At 44.2% G+C, this 14,584-nt stretch overlaps 1 protein-coding gene across 3 annotated transcripts in view; it reads left to right on the top strand.

Moving 5' to 3' along the window:
- Positions 1–1,862: 1,862 nt before the first annotated feature.
- Positions 1,863–14,584, top strand: part of bcam (basal cell adhesion molecule (Lutheran blood group)) — a 55,786-nt gene continuing 43,064 nt past the window's right edge. For all 3 annotated transcript variants that reach the window (XM_034102317.2, XM_034102318.2, XM_034102319.2), the window contains exon 1: positions 1,863–2,178. In XM_034102317.2, the coding sequence (XP_033958208.1) occupies positions 2,115–2,178 (64 nt within the window). In that variant the 5' untranslated portion in view covers positions 1,863–2,114. The remainder of the gene's footprint in view (positions 2,179–14,584) is intronic.

Here is a 14,584-nt window from a genome sequence, read left to right on the forward strand (position 1 = left end):
TTACTTTTGATATCGTCTTTTATTCTTTGTCCTCAACCATCCCCTCCTCCCCTGCAGCTCCATTAGGTAATGAGCCAATACAGTAAATCACAGCCACGGCTACTGTACTGTAAGACCTTACGTAACAATGCCCCACGCTCTGCTAGATCAGCATCAGCCACAGCTATGCGGCATGAAGCAGGTCTGATGTAAGGCAGTGTGAGGGTTATGCAGCGCTATATGCCTCACAAGGGGACAGAAGTCTTGTTAGTGGATCTCATGTCTCTACAGCATGGAGAGATGATTATGACTGGGTCGATATCAGGGATGAGTGGCTTTATTGATGTTGGATCGTCAGTGCAAGGACTTTTTCCAATCCGCTGTAATTGCCGGGAATAGGAATAGAGATTCAGAGAAATCAAACTATGTGATGGTTAGCTGCCTCCGTCAAAGCGACTTAAACACTTCAAACACTTCAAACACTACGGTATCTCGCCCAAGGACCCTTTGACATGTTGACTGCAGGGTTGTAGATTGAACCACTCACCCTCTGATTATAGACGCCCATTTTAACCCTGCTCCATGCATATCTGTCCCATTGAAGTGTGTATTCCAGGCATCCATCTACCAACTGTCCTGTGTGTACGGTGCATTATAGCGAGTATCGGCTCTCCTCTTCGAGCGAGGCTGAGAAAATATTAACCAGCTGTTTTTTGGACCAAGTATGTTTGGAATGTGTGTCTTTGAATGCAACTGCTCAGCCAGGGACTATTATTACCTGCAGGGTGTGCCGATTATTGAGTGTTGCTCCACAGTCTCCAGTAGAAAGACACTAAAAGGACCTAGATGTTTGTGTTGTGCACTTAGATGGGCAGTGGTTCCATTAAGCCATCTTATCGGGGATTGATGTGTTTATGCTTTCTAACTGCTAGTTTATGGGATTTGGCCTAATTCAACTTCATGAGTCAAACAGTAGCCACTCTAAGCACTCAGACTGGTATTATAGCATTGTGTATAAGCCACTTAGTCGTCGTGATAACTGTATATCTGAACTGTAAATACCCAAATACCCTTTTATCATACCCTGTAAATACCCAAACAGATTTTAAAAGGATTACATGTCTAGGAATGAATGGTATGTCTGTCAATGTAAGACAGCTTAGCCAACTCCTAAGAAATGGCCTCCAGTTGTTTTGAAAATCATCATTTGAGACAACGTCAAACGTCTAACCAGGGCAGGAAATTTGTCTGTGGAACAAAGTAGCTAAAGATCAACCAATTCGTTTTTGGGTGAGATCAAAACCTTTTGAAATAGTAACCTGCCGGATGCATTTACTAGACTTCAGGGAATAGGGAATACAATTAATTGTATTGTCTATTTTCCCCTTAATCAACAGATAATTGCTCGACAGCCTATTTTATTTAGGGTAATTGGCTTTTTTAAATGCTGTTCCATTACCCCCATCATTCCTAAGTAGGCCAAATAATAAAAAAAAAAGGAAATGTAAAAGCTGTTATGTAGGCCATGTTGGGAATACTGTAAACAAATCCAAACATAACTGTAATTAATGAGCTAATAAGGACACCAATATAGTCTACTGTAGGCTACTACATTAATGTGAGTTTATAGTCGAGATTTTTTCTCTAGTGAATGTTCATCCTTTAGTTATTTTGTATGAGGGAAGGTTTCTGATGTTGCAATGAGACAGCCTCATGATAAAATCACTTTTAAGTTTCATTAAAGAAATCAGCGGGCCCGAGAGAGAGAGAGGGAGAGAGAGAGAGAGGTGGAGAGAGAGAGAGAGAGAGAGAGGGGAGGGGGTTGTATTGAGAGGAAGAGGGGGGGGGGTCACCTTTTGTGCAAATATATCAACCAAGTAGACTGCCACCAGCATCAGATTTCTGTGTGTGAGTGAGGGAGAGAGAAAGAGGCACTCCTTTTGCAGAGAGAGAGAGAGATAGAGAGAGAGAGAGAGAGAGAGAGAGAGAGAAAGGGAAAGAGAAAGAGAGGGAGAGAGTAGTCCAGAAAGCTTTGGAGCATTGAAAGAAGAAAGAGGACTCGCTGCTGCTACATTTCCACAACTCTACAACCAAAAAAACGAAGTGAATACTTGAAAAAGTTAGAAAAAGCGGCCATGGACGGGATAACATTTGGACGCACGTCGCTCCTGTGCACCTTGCTGCTGTGGGCATTTCAAGGTAAGTCTCTTTGATACTCTAAGATACCTTTTTATTTTTTTTAATGTTTTAATCATAGTCCCGTTTTTGGAACTTTTCAACGCTGTCGATCCGGTGCAGGTTAGTTTTTCATAGCTGCAGATTGTTGTACTTTCTTCTCCCGGGAGTTCCGCTACTTCCAGGACGAACCTGTCCGTAAAGCCGCAGTGACTACCACACTGTGCAGTTCATGTTCATGTGGCTGATGTTGAGCAACCTGTTACCGGCTGCTCAGATAAACCAAAACACGCCGACAGCAGGTGGAAAACCGGATTTATCCTGAAATCCCATACCGCGAGCCAGCCAGTTTCAACAGTAGCAAACTGAACTCAAAAACAGCCTACTCGGCATTATTTGTCAAGTTGCATTCTCCTATTTACGTGTTAATGGAATCTAGTTTATACCATAGTTTATACGGGATGTTTTAAGGGTTAGTGTCTCTTTGTAGTTGTGCGCTAAATCTCAGCTCCGCACTTGAGTGCACTTCTTAAGCAGAGCTGCACACCGCTGCCAATCTAATATATGGGACCAAACAGCAGGCCACCTCTGTGCTGCCTGCAGCCACAATAAATCACATTGAAATGTCACAATAAAACACATAGTGGAAAACCTTTGCCAAGATAAAGTGTGGATTTAAGGAAAAATCTACCAAAAACAAGCCTCCAATATGTTTTTGGACGCATATCTATGTACTTCCCCAGCAGTAAGAGATGTTGGGCTTTTGTTTTGAAGCCTGTCTCGGTCTCTTCATGTCTGGCTGCTGGGTGCAGTTCCCAGCTCTTTGATGTCTGATCTGCTGGATTTGTTTCTCTTTTTGCTGGCAGCGCGCCTCACCCTCTGCACCCCTGGGTGCTGCTAGTACTAAGCCAATTTAAATCCAACTTACCTTATATGATATTTGACAAAGGAAAGTTTTTGATATCTGACCAAAACCAAGTATATATCCATTTTAGGAGTTGCTGTGGTGCTCTACAAGTTTGTTACTGACCTTGTTTTACACTTGCCATGGAGACCTATCCCCCATAATCTCCCTCCCATCTGTCCCAGAAGGATTCACATCACTGCTATAGGGAGATTATGACTTTACTGTACTTTATAGTGTTCCAAAACCTATTTTAGTGTCACCCTAGTTTTCAAGATATATATTGTCCTCATAAAATGCACAATAGATTACTTGTTTTATGTCTTTATTTTAGTTTTTCATGTGTTCAGTTACAAATATATGTCACTGTCTTGAGCGGATACTATGTGGTTGTGTGTGTGTGTGTGTGTGTGTGTGTTCGTCACGATCCAATTTGCTTGAATGCTTTGTGGGCATTTTGTGAAAGTTATTACTTATTCCTTGCCTGTGCGGCAGCCGGTGGGTTTGAAGCAGGATGAGCTGAAGGGCGGGGCTGGGCGACTCCCCTCCCTCTCCTTTCCCCTCCCTCACTGTACTCACTGCATCTCTATTTCGCATTGATTTTGCAGCTCTTCAGAGCAAAGCAATTACTTTTGATTTCATAAAAACATAGTCTTCTATCAGCATTCACCTCCACATTTACCTGGTTTAGCTTTTCTTCCAACTTTCCTCTTTCCACCACCCTTTTTCACAACTCTGACCTCAGACAGCTGTTGTGCTCTGCTGTTTGTCTGTCTTTCATGTGGCCTTTTAACAAGTGCTTATGCTTACCCCTTGTAGATCAAACATCCCTCTGTACAACTGAGGTGCATTGATTTAAAGGCTCAGCTCCGGGTGAAGTCTCTGGGATGGAAATTCATTATTATACTTTAGTGTTCTTCTGAGAGTTTCCCAAATCCCCTCCCTCTTTTTGAAGCATAGTTTTGACTAATAATAGCAGCTCTTGTTGGGTCCCACCGGGATTCTGTCACACAGACCCACATTCTTACAATTACTGGTCACACACTAGCAAGTATGTCAGTTCTCAGCAGAGCAGTGCACACAAAATAACCGCGGCACGTTTTATACCCAGATGTGTGTCGCCGTCTGTGTGACGACATATTTCTGAGCATGTGCCTGTTTTTATGTATAGTTGTGACACATGGATATACGCTGGATGACAGAAAGAGGCGCCCCAAGGTGCTCGGCATGCCTGTGCCCCGGATCACCGCTGACACTTTGACCCTCTCACCCAGACATGTGGGTAAATGGCTCCTCTTCTACGCTCCAGAGATGCCATTCCCTTTTCCATCGCATCGCAGCCATCAACAGTCAAAACAGGCTGAAATATAGCTTCATTTTAGGCGTCTTAAGTATGTGCTAGCATAGTCGCTTAAATTAGAACCACTATTTCTAAGCGGATGTTTACGAAAAATACATTCCAACACTCTGAAGGTAGTGATAAGGTTACATAAAGTAGGTCACTTCTCACTAATGCTACCATTGCTAAACTTCTTCTAATTTAGATGTCTTTTTTTGTGTTGCTTCAGGGGGATACAAAGATCAAAGTGACGTTAAGGTGAAGAGACAAAAGGAGAGTCAAATGTCGGAAGAGTTTAAGCTAAACTGTTGAGACTCCAAAGTGATCAGGAGCCGGTGGAAATAATCGTAGTGACAAGCACCAGCTGAGTTCAAGGTGTTTAAGTTTAACACGCAGCGTCAGTCTCTTTGTCTATCATCTCTTTAATACCCACAGTCATTTCCTCACTTTTAATTTCTGTTCCCCCCCGCCAGCACACCATCAAAAGTACACCCCCTGGAGACGAGTAATTATTATGGTATTAGGCCAGAACAAGATCCGTTTAGCCATGAGGGGTGCGGTACTCTTTTATTACTGTCTTGGGGCGCTTGATTTGGGTCTTCTGCAAGCATACACATGTGCATTGCACAAGTGCCGACGTTTTAAAAGGCATGGTATACGTTTACTCATCAGGAATTGTGCAATTGCAAAACCACAAATTGGAACATGAGTACGGTTACCTGTAAGCACACCACCACACAACACTATTAACCTTAGCTCGTATATGAGACACAGTGATGGTGGCTGCTTTAGGTGAACAAGTCCATGTTTGCCTCCTTGTCCTTTAGACCTCTGAGGGAGTTGTCTTGGAATGGTGGGGCTGTAATCATTGGCGTGAATCATTCCCCTTCGGGTGCTTGTGAAACGGTGTGGCAGTGATGGACGGAATGAGTGGCATTCCTCTGGACACGTTGGAGCACGCGCTGAAATGGGTTTGTTTGTTTGTCATCACTTCAAATTCTATAGAATAGGGCTTCCTTTCTCGCTTAAAACCTCCTCTCACCGCAAGTCCCTGGCAGTAATCCTCGTACACACAAGCGGTCACAATGCAGCATGCATCGCATCATCGAGCGGCAGCGTCAAATGTCCAAAGCTGGAGTCTGTTTACAGCCAGGGTGCATTCTTGTGGTTTGACTGGCTTTCACTCAACCCGAACAACCAGCGGGGCACCAGTTAAACATTAGTCAGTTAAAATAAAAGGGCATGCTGTGCTTTGCTTGTGTCATGAAGTCCATTAAGTAATCATTGAGAAGGGGATTTGAGCCCACCAGCCTTTCACATCCTCACGAGTTGTTATTATCTGCAGCGAATTACCAATTCAAGTCAATTACAGCAGTGTCATACACACTGATGTTGGCTGGTGAGCTGGGCAATTAGCATCTGGGCATCAGCAGATGGGAGGCTGCATGCACATGGTTAATGCTGGTTTGAAGCTAGTTAGCAAGTATGATGTGGTTCACCGGGGAGATGGACGAGTTGATCCCCCCCGCTTTCCATCCTTATATCCCCGCAAGAGCTTCAAAAGAGCTTCGCCAAAGCTGTGATTACGCACACTTCCACAGGTACTCCCACAAAAACAAAAGCTTTATTTCTCCAGATTAGCTTTGTCTACGTTCCCATCGTTGTCTGTCTGCCTCAGTCTGTCTCTTTTTAACTCCACCTCTTCTCTTTACCAAGAAACTTTGGAGTGGTTCTCCACACAAGCAGGTGTGTGTGTGTGTGTTTGCGTGCTGTGATTTATCGTGTTGTTGACCGCCGTGCCTTTGTGCGTGGTTCGCCGTTGATAACCCCGCATAGCATCAGGAAGATTGCCTGCTGTGTTTTAATGGGAGAGGGCTCTGTTTGCTTTCACGTCCATCCCCTAGAGACGTGCCTCAGCAGATTGATGAGCACTTTTGTTGATTTTAAAATAAGAATGACCGTACTCCCCCACTTTGCATGTTCACTGTTTCTCACTTCCCAGAAAACACATTCCAGTGTGGTCTCCACCACGTTCTGTGTTGAAATCACCATTAAAGTGTCATCGTTGTGAAGAAAAAGCATTACATCCACATTGCCATGATTATTAAGAAGAAGGGGGAACATGCGCTGGCTAAAAGTTGTTTTGCTTTCATTTGTTGCTGTGACGATGCTGTCTTGTCATTACTGGTGTGTTAGGGAAGGAAGGAAGGAAGCAGCGAGGAAGGGACGGACAAAGAGAGATCAAGGGATGATTAAAGCCGACTGCTTTGGAACCACTGTGCAGTTGATGTTTTCTCGAGGGAGGGAGATGATGCTGATGGGTAATTCTATATTCAGCCTTGAAAAGAGGCTACATGTCTCTGTACGTGTGTCCTTGTCTCTGGTGGGGGGGTTATTTTATGGTAGTGGTGGTGGTGGTGGTGGTGGTGGGGGAAGCGAATCAGAGCTGGAGCAAAATTGAAAATTCACAAAGCTCTTTTCGGGAGACGAGGTTAAGTGCTGCCAATCCATTTATCAGGAGAGTGCTGTGGCAAGATGTGCATAAAAACAAAATGTGTTGTAGGAATACACAAAGCAGGAGGATTTCTCAAGATTTCTTTTTTAGCCATGTGCTGTACGCATCCGCCATAAAACAGGAAGTAAATACTACCTACATGTTTTTTGTCTGCCACAGAAAATGGCATTCATAATACTCCCCTTGTGTCCAGCTGTTTTGATCAATCCGGTAGCACGTAAGGGGGGGTAAAGGGAACACAAGCGATGCAGGCGGAGATAGCAGCGGTGAGGATCAGACAGGCGGAGTACGTCAGGATTGAGGGATACCAATTAGGAATGGGGAATGTCGTGGAAAAGCCTGGATCTGTGGCCAAGGAGATCAGTTCCCTGGCAGTCGAGAATAAATCCTAACCCCTGCGCCCCTCCAACCCTAAACCCTCCATCTGACTGTTGGCTGGCAGAGCGTCCTCTGGGAGCTACGCAAGCTGTTGCTTTTTAGACATCAACAGTTGCCTCAGCAGCAGTTGTTGAATGCACCCCTTCGAAGAACTCCCCCCCTCCTCATTCACACACTTGGGTTCAATTTCCACCTCATGTCTTCTGGCTTGGCCTGGTGTGGGGAGAGAGGAGAGTAAAGCATTAACATTTCTGCTAACGCGCCCCAAATATGTCTTGTTTGTGCCCGCAGATTTTTGAGTAATTATTAGACATGCTTCTTTAAAATAACTGCATTAGTTGAATCCTACTTAGGCGCTATTTCTAGCTTAAGGACAGATATTTGAATCTGCCTTTGAGCCAGTAATTCTGGCTTTCTAAGGAGTGGTTTCAGAAATATGACTGGAGCCTCACGGGATTCCTTTACTCCCTTATCTATATCGCATGATGATAACCAGGAGATGAGGGTGACGTAAAGTTCACCAGGCTACAGTTTGTGTTTACATATGTGTTCGTGTGTGTGAGCAAATTTGCTCAAAGCACCAACACAAAGGTAGGACCAACACCAGTGCCATTAGTCTCTTTCAAACCACTTTTCACGTCCAATCTCTTGTTTCCATCTGTCAATGAACATTCCAGCGCCCCCATGACTTTAATCTAGTTAATGGTTAAGCAGCGGTGGTTAACGTCCCCTGTGAGGCTGGTCACTGTTTGACAATGAGATCTTATTGCTTTAACTGGACCGGGGGGACCTGGGAGACAGGAGTGGGAACATTAATCCTCCATGCGGGGAAGGCAGAGGGGGAGCAGAGGGTGGAGGAGGGGAATGTTTTGTGTTTGTGTGTGAGGTGGTATTTGCATTACAGCACCCTCTTATACTTTGGAAATTCACCATGACCTCACGTCTGAAAAAGGGGGTTCCCCACGTTACCTGAGAGAGAGGCCAGAGTGCCATCGCTGAACACATCAAGTGTCAGTTTTCAAAGTTGCCAACTCGCCTAAGGACACACCTCGTCTTTGTTTTATTGAGGTTTCGCTTACCCGCACAAAAGTTCCTCCTCTCAGCCTCTGTGAACTTGACTTTGCAAGAGAAAAGAAGACGAGTAAAGTTACCATGCGCTGACTGCTAATGTTCTCCTCAAGTCACATTCTGTTCTTGACTTTAGTTTGAGTCTTTTTTACTTCATTAGTTACATTTCTCCATGGAATTCACTCGTCTCTACCACATCCTGCTTTATGCCCGACTCTGTAACTCTTTTATCACAGTTTGTTCTTCTTCTCGACATCTCTCTCTCTTCTCTCTTTCATCCTCTCACTTGTCTCACCCTCCACCTGTCATCTGTCTGTTATCCCTGCAAGGGGCCGGCATACAAAATGCATGCATCCTCGTGACCGTGTGTTGTGTAATCATCACAATAGCCTGAACAGAAGGAGCCAGGGTGTCTCAAATCCCTGGTGATTCTTAACAGAAGGGGAAGGAAATCTTTTTCTTTTTGAGTGACACTTCAGTTAATGACAATAACAACGCCAGAGATACAGTCACTTCCCACTGATATAGCAATATTTATAAAGTTGCATCCCAAGTTTCTTTTTGAAGATCCTTTGAGGCAAGTGCATTTTGCAGATTTGATGCCATGAAAGCAGGAAGCTGGATTCCCTGTGTTGTTCATCAGTCGTCTCCATGTTCCGGAAACACAGAACAAGAGAGACTCAAGTTTCATAGCTTTATTTTGATACAGCCTGTTAGGACAAAAGTACAAAATTACTCCCGGTCCATTTCCATATTTAATCCAAAATCAATGACTTTCAATTGGGTTATGACTCCATCAAGCTAAATGATTCACAATTACATGTCTGTGCAATCTGCAGAACAACAAACAAGATGGATAGTTATTGTGGGGATAATGTTAGACTTACGGAGTGCCTAACTGATTTAGCCTCTTGTTATTAGGGGATAAAGTAATTATAACCCCAATGTTTTGCCTTGAGAGCATCTTGCATTCTGCCCTGGTGGGTATATTGCTGCAGCTAGGCGGAATTCAGTTAACAATTATTCGTACTGAATGATTATCAAGCAGAAAGGGTGACTAGGGTGGACATTCAGTTTTCTTCCTGGCAGCCGCATGCAGTGTTGAGGGAGGCTGAGAGGTCTTGGACAGGCTGAGGACCTCCTTTGATCCCGTTCCCCACACACACACACACACACACACACACACACACACACACACACACACACACACACACACACACACACACACACACACACACACACACACACACACACACACACACACACACACACACACACACACACACACACACACACACACACACACACACACACACACACACACACACACACACACACACTTCAAGATTTGTCTCCATGGAGAATGATGAAAGATGCACCGACTCCACTCGTCAATTAGCAGGAGTGTGTGCTGCACAATGTGTGTGTGTGCCTGTCCATTGAAAGCAGTGTGTGAGGGTGGGGTTGGTTAATGGAAGGGGGCAGAGAGGACACATGTTCAATAATAAGGCCTGACAAGGGGGGCCGGCCGGGGAGGGAGGATGGGAGGATGATGGAGCACTCAGCGTGTCACTGCTTTTCATTATGTCTCCCTCCTGCTTACGGCTGGAAATCAATATCATTATATTAATTTGGAAAATCTACCACATTGAAATACATCTCATTATGGCCAGTGTCGTATAGAAGTTCATTTAGTTTGAATTAGCGCTGCAATTATTTTCTTCATCTGTTAATCTGCCTATTATCTTCTTTCAAACGATTGCTTGGTTTATAAAGTGTGAACATATACTGACTATACTTCCTTAAGCCAAGTTATCATAGTTGTTTTTTGTCTGATCAAAAATCCAAAGACCCTAAAATATAAAATAAAAGTGATGCAAAACATAATGGACCACAATGATAAATAGATTACATAAATTGTTGTTGATGATTTTCTGTTAACCGTTTGAATACTCATCTAATTGTTGCACCGACTGCATCATTTAAACAACATTGTATTTCTGATCACCCCAATATGATACCATTGGAAAATTAGTGGCCTTTATAAGTGAAGTATCACTCGCTTTGGTGGTATACTTTACGGATATCCATGTATGCATGTATGAGTACTTCTTTTTCATTGACCGGCCTCAAGTATAAGAGGCAGCACGAGAGCCAAGTGTATACCACTCAACCTTTTTTAATGTCAAATCATAAAGTGGCTAATACATGCATTTTTCAGTGAGGTCTTTCTCTCTCTGCACCTGAACAAGGGTACATTGTTTGGACGTTCCTGCAGGCTGTCGGAATGCTGGTATTAATACTGGGCTGATTACCCACACAGCAGAGAGAGGGAGGAGGAGAAGGAAGGGAAAGGAAAGGAGATAGGAGGTGCCGAGTGAAGGGAGTGGAGGAGGGTTGAGGCGCAGTAAAAGGGAGAGTCCGACGAACGCTGGTACTCGTCGGTGTTCAAACCATGTGTGATTGTGAACACATGGCCCAATACATGTATGTACGTAAGTGTTCGAGTATGTCAACGTGTGTGCCTATCTACATACTTGTGGTAAGGGGTGGTTGGCTTTTTGAATGTGTGTCTGGAATGCTTACCCCATTAACTGAACTAACACTGCAGTGTGTGTGTGTGTGTGTGTGTGTGTGTGTGTGTGTGTGTGTGTGTGTGTGTTTGCGTGCGCATGTGACAAATCAGAGTTAGCTGCGTGTGTGGGACAGGGCTTGGCTGTGTGTGTGGGCACCCGTCAATTGTAGAAGTCAACCCCAATGTGAACTGGAATCCGGACTTAACGAAGGTTATACATAGGTGTGTGTGTGTGTCTGTGTGTGACCAATCCCACATGGATGGCGGTACCAGCTGGTGATGGGACGGTGGTGGAGTTGTAGTAAAGCCCACCACTAAACTTGGGGGGCCTCACTTTCACATGTCTAGTACCGCCTCTAGATAAAGGGCCTTTATTAAAGTGTCATTATTAGGGTTTAAGAAAGTGTAATACTCTTGAGTATTGCAATATTACCTTATGTCAAACTGTAACAAATCTCAAAAACACCATTGGTTTTAAATGTATAGTTTACTTGCAAAGATTTGGGCAATTTGATTTATTTTGTGTTTATACCCCTGAGTGTTGTAATCTCTCGACAGACATTTGACTTGTCCACTCCCACTAAAGTGAGACAATAAGATAAGTAGGGCCAGACTAAGTAATTTTAACTCATGGTGGTTTGTTCTTTATACAATGACAGTTTAACAAAAATAACATTTAAAATAATCACACACCATTGCCCGATTTATCTCAATGCATAGCCTTAATCTTTAGGGTCAAATATGTTTCCAAGTTATCATTGTGAAGTCAATCTTTTATTTTCTGTATATTAATTTAACATTAGCTTCACTTTGCTTTTATCTCTCTAATATCTCCCCTCCTACTCTCTGCCTTAAATTGATGGTAGTCTCTCTGTGTTTGCATTGTGTCATATTGTGCCGCCATGGTGGCTGCCCCTGTTCTCCAGCTGGTGCTATATGATGCAGGCTGTCAGAGTTGGAGCCTGCTCTCCTTGGCAAGGGAGTTGTAAAGCCAGCCAAAAAAAGTCTACCATCCAATGCCACTTCACCCTTTTCTATAGCCCCTCACCCACACACACTCCCCACCTCGCCCCATCTGTTTGTGTGTGTGTGTGTATCTGTTTGGCGCTTCTTTAGGGGCAGTTGGTGCAACGGTTCAGGAGAGCATCAAATCCGGGCCCACCATCGGCATGACCGGGCTAACTAAGTCAAAGATCAGGATGCAACTAAGCTAATGCTAATTTTATAGGAAGGTGATGGAGAAATGCTAGGTGCAGCTTAAGGAGACGTGGACCTTATGGTTTCATTGGTAGCAGCCAAACAATGGCGTGCTTGTCTTCCTGTTGCTACCCACCTGTTCTCTCCTCCCGCGCTTTAGCTGTATCCAAACAGGACCTCATAGCCTTCACCCAACACCTCTCCTTCCCCCACCCACACCGTGCCTTTTTCCTAATCTTTTTCTTTTTCGTTCCCTTCTCCCATTGGGGAATGCTGACATTTTTAACAGACAAAAGAAATAGTGGCAGTGACTGTGAGAGAGAGAGGAGACAGCTGGACAGTCACGGACTTGGGATCATGTTGCATGTGTTCACTTGCAACACCGTCTCTTTCTCTCGGTGGCCTCATTTCTTCCTTTTACTGTCTACTCGTCCTTCCCTGTCTTTTGACACTTTCACCTCCTGCCACTTCCTCTTATGTAATTGGTTTCTATTTTCACTACTGCTATTACTACTGCCACTCAGAATGCTGTCTTTCTGAAACTCCATGACATTTATGAGAGGGACTGCTCGAAAGTAGGATATTTGGGATATCCGTCGTAGCCAGGGTTTACGATCAGTTTTTGGGTGATTTGTACAGAGGAACAAGTATCACATGACCGACGGGTGAAAAATAGTGTTTTGGTAACACGGGGTGTTCAGGCAACAAGACTTTGTTATGGAACGCAAAGCAGAGTAGGGGGCTAGTACACCCTCCTGAGGGTCCGATTGTGGATGTCATGCGAGCATAACATGGTGAAAACAATCAGTCTAAATTAACAATCGGGACGGAAATGTTCGGATTTCCAAAGGGAGGTTCTGTGAATAGATAAAAAATCAAGAACCGAAATAATTGAACTATTCATATCTTAGACTGCACTGTAACTTTTATCTTTTAATGTTTATTTTATTATCTTTTACTGTTTTTAAATGCCTTTGTCTGAATGTCTTTCATTTCTGTAAAGCACCTTGAATTGCCTGGTGCTGAAAGGTGCTATATAAATAAACTTGCCTTGCCTTGCCTTGCCTTGTCTTGCCTTGCCTTACCTTTCCCTCATTCGATTTCTCACACTGCTTGTCTCCCCCTCTCTGCTGTTTTAGTTTTTCTTGTTTGTGTCAATCTGCTCCCACTCCTCTATGTGGTCAGAGCCCCTGCAGTGGATTATCAGTCAGTTGACTCATAGAGGGCAACCAAAGCCTCCAGTACAAACACGAGACAATATCCAAATGATTGGCTGGTCGGCTGTGGACCGTGGAAACAAGCCTCCATATCTGCCTGAGCCAGGCTCGGTCCACAGGTCTGCCCATAAAGCATATTAGCCAGTAACACTGACACACTGCAGTGCTTCTGTTTGTTTGCAGCAGCTGCTTTGGATGTAGTACAATCCAAAATGGAACGATTCATCAGATAAATACAGAAGCTGCTATCAGTTGTTTTCACATACGGTTATTATGCGTGTGGGTGGGAAGAGGAGTTTGAAGTGCAGGCATATGATATCGGTAGCTGGTGAGGGCGTGTTCAGCCATCAGTGAGTTCAGGAAGTTTTGTTTAGCTAAAGTTTTGAATCCTAACTTCTGTATTCGACAGAAAAATAAATACTGGAGCTCAGTTGAAATGGCTTTGCTTTATTGCAAATGAGATGGTTGTATCTGTTATATTAAACGCTTGCTTCGTGCACGTTTTGTGGCGACCATATGTGGCCACTTATTTGCAAAATGTTATGAATGGAGCAACCAGTTGGTGTGACAGAGGGTGCTGAGCATCTGGGTTGCAGGATACTAAATGTAAGTAATGCCTTTTTAATCTGGGGAACACATTTCCCCCCATCCACGGGGTCTTCCTATCCCATCTGCCTTTGCTTGTGCACGGCTGAAACTTAAGTTGGAGTGTTACCTCCGAATGTTACCTCAATGTGTCTCTGCTGCCTGTGCGTCTCAGCTCATTACCGAGATGTACAGAGAACTCTTTCCGGAAGAGACGGAGAGTTAAAGTCATGGAACATTCTGGAGCAGTGTCGATGATAGACAGCTTCCCGTCTTCTCTCCATCAACTTACTTCTCTTCCACATTCCTCAACTCACACTTCTTCAGTCCTTCTCACCTCACCCCTGTATTTGACAGCCAACCCCCCTCCCCCCTCCTCCCCCCTCCCGTCCTTTTTCCATTATTCTCTCACTCAAACCTTTCCTGCCAGATACCTGTGAGGACACGCTTTCGCCTGTCTCTGCAAACCTCCCTCAAACACCCCTCTTCACCATAAATGTCAAAACTCGCCCAAGGGGCCCCCAACCCAACTGCAGAATGTGTGTAATTGTAACCCAGGCATTACAAGAGCAAGCTGTTCTCCAATGACATTTAGTGACATACAGACTCAGTGGACAGTCTTCTAGAAAAGCTCACATTGGTGACTCACATC

This window comes from Pseudochaenichthys georgianus, chromosome 16 (assembly GCF_902827115.2).
Source record: "Pseudochaenichthys georgianus chromosome 16, fPseGeo1.2, whole genome shotgun sequence".
Lineage (NCBI taxonomy): Eukaryota > Metazoa > Chordata > Actinopteri > Perciformes > Channichthyidae > Pseudochaenichthys > Pseudochaenichthys georgianus.